At 39.2% G+C, this 10,274-nt stretch overlaps 1 protein-coding gene, 1 long non-coding RNA gene and 1 other non-coding gene across 3 annotated transcripts in view; 2 read left to right on the top strand and 1 right to left on the bottom strand.

The window, feature by feature from the left end:
* LOC148399200 (uncharacterized) overlaps positions 1-5,276 on the top strand; it is a 51,623-nt gene extending 46,347 nt beyond the window's left edge. Inside the window, exons 3-4 of the long non-coding RNA XR_015858039.1 lie at positions 2,224-2,356; positions 4,738-5,276. This is a non-coding gene — a long non-coding RNA (uncharacterized LOC148399200). The remainder of the gene's footprint in view (positions 1-2,223; positions 2,357-4,737) is intronic.
* Positions 5,277-5,908: 632 nt separating this feature from the next.
* On the top strand, positions 5,909-8,653 carry LOC148399203 (uncharacterized). Its single transcript, XM_088373849.1, has 3 exons — positions 5,909-6,152; positions 6,987-7,083; positions 7,295-8,653. Exons 1-3 carry the CDS (start codon positions 6,053-6,055, stop codon positions 7,608-7,610), a joined length of 513 nt encoding a protein of 170 aa, XP_088229975.1. The 5' UTR covers positions 5,909-6,052; the 3' UTR covers positions 7,611-8,653.
* Positions 8,654-10,076: 1,423 nt separating this feature from the next.
* Positions 10,077-10,147, bottom strand: trnag-gcc (transfer RNA glycine (anticodon GCC)). Its single transcript has one exon. It is a non-coding gene; the product is annotated as a tRNA-Gly (tRNA).
* Positions 10,148-10,274: the final 127 nt, after the last annotated feature.

Genomic DNA, 10,274 nt, shown 5'->3' on the forward strand with positions numbered 1-10,274 from the left:
ATCACCAGATTGCATTCATCGCTGGATTTGTTTCTTTCCCAGAAAACTGTCAATTTTACTGTACATCTCTGAAGCAATATATCGATACCTTGTGTGTGTGAGTGTGTTTGTATGTGTGTGTAGGTGTGTGCGCTCAAAGTCATTAATATTAACACAAACAAAATACAATGCCAATGTGGCATGCATGAAGTCGTGGCCTTTCCATGATTGATATATTTTAGATCATGGGATTACTGTTCTAAGTCCCGGTTGTCCAGGAATAAATTCCCTTGGGCAATCCCTATGATCGTATAAAATATGGTCGTTAGCTTCAAGGGGATCTTTGCCTTTTTCCAATGTCCATCCTGTGAAAACATATGAAAACATGTGTGTGTGTGTGTGTGTGTGTGTGGGGGGGGGGAGGAGGTTATGGGGAGACTTGCATTCCTCAAACCATCTCTATATAAGAGAATCTTATTTTAGTTACAGCTCCTGTGTCACACACAGACACTCACGCACAAACTCGCACGCATGCACATACACACACGTAAAATAAATTGTCCAATTCCCCTGGAGTGTCTGTTGACATGCTTTTCCCAGAGATCTATGTATACACTCATCTTGGACCATCTTTGTTTGTTACATATGCATGCCCAAGTGTGTGGCTCCCACAGATTAAGTTGGTTTGGGAATTCATTTGCGACATACACTAGGAAAATTTCCAACATGAGCAAGTGTCCAATGTCAAAATATGTTTTAGCTAATCATTTTAGCTCTTACCTATGCATCCATTTTTAATACTGCTGATCATAGTAAGAGCTGCAGTGTAGTTTGGTGCACCAAATGGGATGAATCATAAGTGGATTCTTGTAGGAATGAAGCATCCCTTCCTCTTCCATGTACTGGATTGTTTTCATGCGATTGTTTTGAGCCTGTTTAGACTCTTGAATCCTTGAAGTTTGGTCAAGACAAGTGGGCTGCAAGCCTCCGACAGTTTAATGCAACATGGAAGCAATTTGATGTGATTGAAAGCCAGCATTTTTGAGTGCATCGTTTTAGAGCATTTTCTTTTCTCTCTCTCTCTAATCATTACATAGCAGCTTTTAGGAAGTGCGGTTTGCCATGTCATGGCTGAATGATGGAATGCTATTAACGTTAATACCTACAGTGAACACTGGCAGTAAGCACTTCCTACAGTTTTTATGTTTCTTATCTTGGACCAAGAGCAAGGCAGCCTTTGTCTTTTTATAGGCTTCTTTGTCTGCATATTTTTTTACACACTCACAAATCAAGTCAAAAACAGAACATACAACAGGTCTTTTGGCATCATCTACAAACGGGCCATCCAAGCTCAACACCAGCAATGAAATACTACAGTATGCCAAGATCACAAATATCCTCAAAATATGCTTACGCCATAATGAAGTCGCAAATCAGCATAAAAACAATTCACAATCACAGAAGTTGTTTGGCATCCTCAACAAATCATATCAACTCAAACATAGACAGTGCTGGTCAAGGGCAAAACGTTCATGTAGCTCTAGACTGATTTGATCAATATTCCACATAATAACATAATGAGAAGCACAAACATTTGTACATAGTTTGACACGCATGGAATATCGAGTGAAAAGACCACACACCTTAGAACAACACCCAGTCATCTTACAGCAATGTTATTCATGTATTCCTTGATTGCTTGTAAATAAAGTAAGACAATTTCAAAAAATGATATTATTTTTGAAACGGATTCAGATGGGTGGGGAAGTACAAGCTTTGTTTAAGAGGCAGAATCCATCTCTGATGAGGGAAAAATTTGCAATTTCCCTCAATTTAATGGGCGGAATCCCTGAGAGAGAATGGCGGTTGTGTAGAATAAACAGCAAATCCCTGTGAAACAAAACAGGGCATATTTCTCAATCTGCTTTTTATTTGGATCTCTATGCCATGTTCTAAAAGTAGCGTTTTCAGTCAGATTTGTCAGAAAGATAGATATATGAACATACTTTTTAAACCCCACGAGAGAAATCAAGAGATGGCACATGCATAACAGATATACATTCACACACATGTACACGTATGCACACACTCATACAGACATACACACACAACAACAAAAACGAGCAGATGCATAAAATGAATGCATAAAAAGTATGACCATCTTTAACTTATAACTTAAATAATCTGTATACAGCAGGCTCTAATGCCATGAAAAAAAATAACTTTACCATTCTCCTCCACCAGATTCATCTGGGAGATGGCCTCCTAACATGGTTATTCCAATGAGACTTGATGGACTGCAGACATTAGCCATGTTCCCGTATTGTTACGTGAGTGACATCAGCAAAGAGATACAAATCACTAAAGGAAAAGAAGGGTGAGTTCACATTTGCATCACAAACAAAAATTGAATTATCTTTACCAGACGCGTCGTTAATATTCACCTCATGTCCACCTCTTTCCTTCTTTCATTCAAACAATCCAATGTTGGCTTCTCATGGGCAACAGTAGCTTTAGAAGAAGGTTTTTTTTCACCCCCTTACAAATTGTTTAACTAACACTCCCCAGACTGCTTTGTCACGTGTACAAAGATAAAGTGATGTTTGATGGGATAACCCAATTAACACACTGGGACCCCACAGCATGTCGGCTCGCTGTTCTCCGTTTGTATTTGTGTTCAACTGGAACATGCAGCTCAAGGACATAAAATAATTCTACCTGTAGAAAATACTAATGCTCAGTTTTGATTCATATTGTTGATATTTCACTAACTTCGTGTACCTAAAAAAATTATCTGGTCAGTCACCTTTGTATGATATTTCTGACAACTGTTTAATGCTTTGATAAGACATAAAATATAAAACCAGGCCAGACTTTTGGATATTTTCCGATTTTTTTTTCTACATTTACCCCCGCCCCTCATAGGGAAGATATATTGATTTCAGAGATACTTTGACCCCCTCCCTCTTTGGGGAAAAAAAAAAATCCCATCTCCGCCAGTAACAGTACCTCATCAGTTTTAAGACAAGACAAAACAACACTGCAGCTTCGGTGTACGTTTTACATGAGCAAAAAGAGAAACATAGTAGCCACAGATGAGTTACATCAAAGTCCTTATCAGGTACATGCCCCCTTGCTTTTCCATCATTTGGATACAGTTCGTTAGTGTTAGTCATCCTCACATCACACTGCAGCTTGTCCCTCCCTCACGTAAGAAGTGTAATAATGAGGTGCGTTTGTCAGCTCTGTTATACTACAAATTCTTACTAATGCGAGTTCAAGGCCTTTAAACTAAGCAAAATGATGTACAAATACTTTTTACATATTTGGTGTCAAATAGGAATGAACTGGTGTTGGGATGAATTGTGATGAGTCCAAAATAATATTTTGACCCTCTCTTTGACAGCCAGTCATGTTGGTTTATTTTCTTAGCAAAAGGAGGTGCACCATGCAGGGTAATGTTATTATGATAAATTCATTTGTTTTTTGTTTTTTTTTTGGTCCATTCAATTGTATACTTTAAAGATCTCCACAATCAACAGTATTTCAATTGCTGATACAAATAAAAGCAGCAGAAACAGACACCGTAGCAGTCGTTATGTGCTTAGTGGTAAACATTTGGGAGACTGTAATGAATCAAGTCAGGACCCTCTCATTGAACCACATAAGAACAAATGGATCGCACCAGAACGTTAATTCCCAGACAGCCATGTGTAAACATGACATGGGCAAGGAGGGGGCGATGAAGGATGCGCAGGAATTCACCGGACGACCACAGATGACCGATGGACCTGACCGCTTTGGATTCTGAAAATTCAAAATATAAAAGGTCATAGCTGTGAAGTGTGTGTCCAGTGTGTGTACCCCACCTCTTGTTAGGAGTCATCCGGGATGAGCTCCAACACACCTATGACCCTAGTGAGGATAATTGCTTTAGAAAATGGATGGCTGGATGGACTTAACATAACACTTGTGGGTTGAAAATGAATGTGGAGTATTTGAATCCCCCATCTGTTTTTAATTTCTCGCACAATCACAGCAGCTCCTTTATTAAATCGCCATTTACTCCTGTTTGAATTGAATCCATCCTGTCAGTCTCAATGATTTGTAATGATTACAAATGGGGTATAGTATATAATGGCATGTGTCATTTCACTTCAGTAGTCGTTTCATATACTGTAATAAGGATACAATATTCCCCATTTATTTCTGAAAGAGGATTTAAATATGAGATATCAATCTTTCCTATTTCTACTGGAAACGATCGCAAAACATTTGACAAAGCCAAGTAGATGCTTCATTTCACTTCTGAATGTTTTCCAATACAAACGTTTTGCTTTCCCTTTACGTCAAAGCAAAATTAAGACACCCATTTTTTTGCTGTTCTGTTATTCACAAACCAAGTGGTTCACATTCCAGGTTACTCCTAAAAACTCATCCCATCTTCTTATTGACAATACACAGCCAACAATAATGATCTTATCCCAAACCTCTCCGATTTAGTAGCCGCTGTGATTTATGGAATCATCGTGGTCCCAACTACATATTCGTAGTGACTTGTCTCATGCCAACTGGTTCATTAAAATAAACCTCATAATCTCATCCATGTGCTCTTCAAAACTGGAACAGCTCTGAGTGCCAGGGTTGATGTGAACATCAAACCAGGGTTGAAAACGTTCATGAGGTGTAAAAGAGATATTTCATGCCCTATGTGACACTGCTTCATCATTCACTCAACTTCTGTCTTTGTTTTTCCAGACTGTACGCTGCCCTGAAAACAGGAACGTCCAAGTCAGACTACCAGAGGCGTCAACGTGACTGAGGAGCAGACATAAAAGCCAAGTCTGACATCTAGTGAGTGCTTTGTAAAGTGTACTTTTGGACCAGCAAATCCTGAAATTAATTTTACAGACAACATATACTAAAACAATCAAAATTGGAAAATGCAGAACTGCTCTACCAGAGTTGGATGAGTTAACAAAAAAATATTGTTTCACAAAACAATATATTAACGTAAAATAATGACAAACATCTGCAAAAACAAACGCAATAGTGCAAATTCAGTGCTGTTAATACGGTTGAATTATAGAAACTTGTATTTATTACGGCTATTAAATTCTGTGAACTTCATAATCATTATCATACGGACTCATTAAACACCTAAAAATAATCGTCTGGTCAATTCCTACCTAATTTCCAAAATGTAAACCTCCTGTTTGTTTTGTGTGTAGTGTTGGCATTTTGGGAGGTATTGGATTTTCTTGAGGTGTGAGCTTTAATTAGCAAAATTATAAAAAGTAGAACCACCAGATCTTTCACGATGTGTGACTCAATATGATTTTCATTTTACAATTGTTTATATAGAAAACAGTGGAGGCTACTGAAATAAAGGATGCTTTCAATGATTTTATAATATCCTAATTTGAGATTTAGCTGATCAAATAAAGACCCTGGAAGGTCGATACATTGCTTAGCTTTTCAAACAGACTGCTCTTATTAGTTGCTCAATTAATAATGTTGGGATTCAGGATGAAATGAAGCATAAGGAAGGAAGAATGCTGCCTTTGTTTTTCATTGAACTGTTTTGGCTCTTGCGATTTTTTTGAAACCAAATATCTGCAGAGGCCCGTTCGGGTACCCCTCTAAAAGGAATGCTTTCAATTGGGCTCAGAAATAACAAATTAAAAGGTTACACAGATGCAAGAAAATAACTTCCCCTGACTTACTAACTTTACTAACTTATATAACAGTAAGGTTAAGTCAAAAGAGCCTACTCTCACATCATTTTAGGACTTACTTCTGCAAACTGAGAGCCTTCACAATTACCACAGGCAGTTTGGAAGAGTGCAACTTTCTCCCTTCATCGTCCCCCCCCTAAACAAAGCGCTCGAGCCGAATAATGAGCAGTAAACACGAGGGGAGCTGAGAGAGAACGAGAGTTGAAATGAAGGGTGACAAAAAGAGGGGGTGTCTCCATGGCAACCGAACCAAGCCATTCGGGTACCGTCACCCAAGCTGCGACTGATTCCAATGCCGCAAGTTTGAAGCTCAGCTTTGCCGGGTTGCTGGCAACATGAGTGGAGCGCAAGAGGAGCGAATGATGACAGCTCACAGCCTTCATGTCAACGCAACGTTGGATCTGCATGATGAGGAGATGAAAACAGCAGTTTTTGGTCTGTTATCCTCTTTTATATAATGTAGACCAGGGGTCACCAACCTTTTTCACATTGAGAGCCATTTCTTGGGCACTGCTTAATGGCACCACTGAAATACTGAAACGTACTGCTGAAATAAAAAATATTCTCAAACTAGTTTAATTTTATTCGTATTTCATCTGTGTGAAGCCACTCATTATCTTAATGATTCATCACAATAATTATGGATATTGATTTAACAAAGCGGTACTTATAGTATGCTAAACTTTATTTGGATTGTAGAGTTCGGCAAGTGTTTACTTTTTCAAATGATTACCTACAGAGTTTGTAGGAAATGACAATATTCCATCTCTTGTGAACTATTTTTAGAACAGGCTCTCAGGCTACTCATGTGGGCCACTTAGCGCCTGCAGGCAACCATTATGATTACCCCTCATGTAGACCAATACATATTCCAATGGCCCCTATGGAGCTGAACCTGGGTCCAATAAAACTAAAGGTTTTTCCATTAAAATCTCACAGTTGTATTCTTAACTTGATACTGAAACTACACTGATTGAAGCTGCTTCATATGAACATTTATTCGAGATCCCCGAATTCATGTCCGTGTACTCATTCATTATTTATGCTCACAATTGTGGCAATTAGAATTCACCACTTAAGTATAGTTTCTATTTTTTCCACTACAATTGGAAGTTTTGACTTATTAGTTTGTAATCAAAACTACTGTGTTGCATCTGTAATAATTTGATCTGGTAGGCATGTGTCTATATGATTCATTTATATTCTCAAGCATCATAAGCAATTATGATGTTGAGATAAAATACAACATGATTGTTTTCTCCATCCCAGAGGTCAAAGTTTTTGACATAGTCATCATTTCCTTGGCCCTGTGTATCCTGATCATCACCGCCAGCTACTGCATGAGTGTGTGCTACAACCGCAGCAGGTGACACACACACACACACTCACACACATACAACAGCACAATGCATTATATTTGCCTCCATGAGCTTTCAGCAATGATATCATTTGTGACCAGAATGTCACTCAGTAAAGCGCAGACATCTGCCAAGGCTGGACTACTGACAACAGTGAATAAAAAAATGATAAAAGGAAAATGGTGCATCATCATGATAATAAGTGACATATTTTTCCAGGCAATCAAAGAGAGCCCAAGTGTATGAGACTGCAGTGACTCACGGGGAGCCAGTGGACCCTGTTGCGGTCAGGGCGGTGAAGCGGTCAACTAGTTTCATCAACCCGCTGGCCTTCTTTCGGAGAGCAGATGCAGCTAAAGACAACTCCAGAATCTATTACATCTATAGTAACCCGCTGCCCGTGGGAGCCAAGGAGGATGAAGAAGACACAGCCAGGCAAATCACACTTTCACCGCTTCCGTCCATTGAGGAGTATGCGCAAGACCCCAATAGTGGAGTCATCCTGGACCCACCAATTTTTTACATGCAGCTTTAGATGTGGGACATTATACTCTTATAAGTGTAAAATGGAGTAAAAGAGCTGTGAAAACATTGGTGCATTTTTGAGGCTCTGGAAAGGTTTTGCAGTGCTGTAATGATTTCATCACAGTTATGACAGCCAAGATGATGGATTTAGAGCCCAAGGAACTTCAAGGAAGTTCAAAATATGTAGTTCTTACAAGCGATACATCATGGGAACTGTATAATTGTGCAATTTTAGAGGCGTTTCCGACAAGTCAAAGGTCACGATGTGCTGTTAAGTTTCTGTTTTTGATTCAGTGCTGGAATAGTCTAGTGATGTGCATTCCAGTTATTTTAGGTGAACTGAATCTTTAGAATCAGTTCACTCAAAAGATTCGTTCAAGTGAATCGTTCTCACAAATCGTCCCCCTCCCCACAAACACGCACTAATCCGTTCAGTTCATATGACTCCAACCAGTAGGGGTCGGTGATGCCCATTGTAGCTGGTGCCACCTCGCCGTAAAACAAAACGAAGAAGAAAATGACGTAACTTCCCGTTCACGAAGGAGTCGTGAATTGCATTTCCCGTTCATCAATTGAACGAGTCAAGTGATTTGCATTTTCATTCATAATCAGGGAACAAATCCTGATTTTCCTGTTCGCGAACGAGCTAATGGGTGAACTGCCTTCCTTCCCGTGCACCAACGGATCAGCCAGTGAATGTGTTGCGTGTCCTGGCGTGAACGATGTAAGCCAGAATGTAGATCTACGATTTGCCAAGGAAAGAAAGAACCACTCACTGAAACACCACTTCTTTAATGCTTGTTTTCTCCAAGCTAACGCCTAACTTTATTGCATGAAGGGATGCCCCGTTATGCAACAACGGGGAGCTGATGCTTCTCTTTGGGTAATCTTGATTTTATAACACTTATAGTAGTTTTTAAATAACGTGTATGCATATATACGCCTAAATATTGTTATCCAATATATTTACTGCAATTTCACATTGGATTGCTGGTTTGAAATTTACTTTGATTATTGTAATTATTATTTTAATAAACATTTATTTTAAAACTTGTCTGGTGTTTTATTCCTTGTTTTTATACCCGCCAATTAAAACATAAAAATCTGACATTTGGTTAACTGCTTTATATGACAATGTGTTTTACGTTGTTATATGAGTTGGTGTCCCCCAAAATAACAAATGTCAGCATAATAGATTTTTTTTCTCATCCTTTTATTCAAACACAAAGACATTTGGTAGAATAACATCATCAACTACAATCAGCAAATACACAATTAAAACATCACTGTTGGCATAACGTGAAAATGGTGGTGTACCTAATAGAGTGTCCGAATGACGTCACATAAATAAGAAAGTGTAGCGAACGATTCTTTTGAACAAATCTTCCGATTCTAAAGATTCAGTTCACTTTTGAACTGGAATACACATCACTCGTACAAAGCAGTGCATACGGCTCTGGGTTGCAAGGTCGAAATAGCCGACTGAGAAGTGCAATGGGCTCTTGCTCGGAAAAAATTTGGTTCGATCCCGGCTATGAGAATAAACTACAAGTGCTATTAGAATTGCAACCTCATTTCGTATGCGTTATTTATTCATTTATTTATTTTTACCTTGTGTAGTATAACTATTGAAGTGTCCAAGAGGTGTACCTAATCATAGGCCACTTCATTGGGGAAAAAGCTTAAGTGAAAGTGAAAAGTGCCCTCACCCCCACCTCCTAATTGGCTGTTTGATCTCTGACGTAATTTGGACACTCCATTAGGTACACCACCATTTTCAGGAGTACCTAATCACAGGCCACTTTATTAGGGAACTATCATGGTCAAAGGTCACAGGTGTCAAGCTCTAGTCCTTGGGGCCGCGTTCCAACATGTTTTCCAAGTGACCCTCGTTAAGCGCACCTGCGTGAAAAGTTTTTGGTCACTTTCACGTTCCGCAGGAGCTAAAACTTTTCACGCAGGTGCACTTAACGAGGGAATCACACGGACACTCCATTAGGTACACCACCATTTTCAAGTGTACCTAATAACAGGCCACTTTATTAGGGAAATATCATGGTCAAAGGTCACAGGTGTCAAGCTCCAGTCCTCGAGGGGCCGCGTTCCAACATGTTTTCCAAGTGACCCTCGTTAAGTGCACCTGCGTGAAAAGTTTTAGCTACTGCAGAACGTGAAATGAGCTAAAAGTTTTCACGCAGGTGTGTTTAACGAGGGTAACTTGGAAAACATATTGGAACGCGGCCCTCGAGGACTGGAGGTCGACACCCCTGGTTTAAGTGAAAAGTGCCACAACTTTCTGATTTTCTATGAATGAGCACAGAATTGTGTTAAATTTAAGATTAAGTACAATTGGTTAATAGACTGGCTCACTGAATATTCAAGTGCATCGTGATATTTGTCATTGTGGTATATTGTCAATGGTCCCCATTAAGATAATTATTTTATTGATCCCCAGAGGGAAATTTGAAAACAGAAATGCATTGACCGGGAATCGAACCCGGGCCTCCCACATGGCAAGCGAGAATTCTACCACTGAACCACCAATGCTTGTTAATAGGTCCTTGGTTGTAGTTGGTGGATTAAAAAAAGTGGTGTGTGTACATTTTTTCTCATTGATCAAAATGTTTTGCTAGCATACAATACATATACTGTGGTGTACTGTACTGAAGTGATC

This window comes from Syngnathus floridae, chromosome 4, assembly GCF_059516105.1.
Source record: "Syngnathus floridae isolate MCC-2025c chromosome 4, RoL_Sflo_1.0, whole genome shotgun sequence".
Lineage (NCBI taxonomy): Eukaryota > Metazoa > Chordata > Actinopteri > Syngnathiformes > Syngnathidae > Syngnathus > Syngnathus floridae.

Bases quoted from the DNA above. Each gene is read 5' to 3' on its own strand.
- LOC148399203 (XM_088373849.1), top strand. From the start codon at position 6,053: ATGAGTGGAGCGCAAGAGGAGCGAATGATGACAGCTCACAGCCTTCAT. The intron at 6,153-6,986 runs GTCTGTTATCCT...TCTCCATCCCAG, and splicing joins GATGAAAACAGCAGTTTTTG to AGGTCAAAGTTTTTGACATA. The intron at 7,084-7,294 runs GTGACACACACA...ATATTTTTCCAG, and splicing joins GTGTGCTACAACCGCAGCAG to GCAATCAAAGAGAGCCCAAG.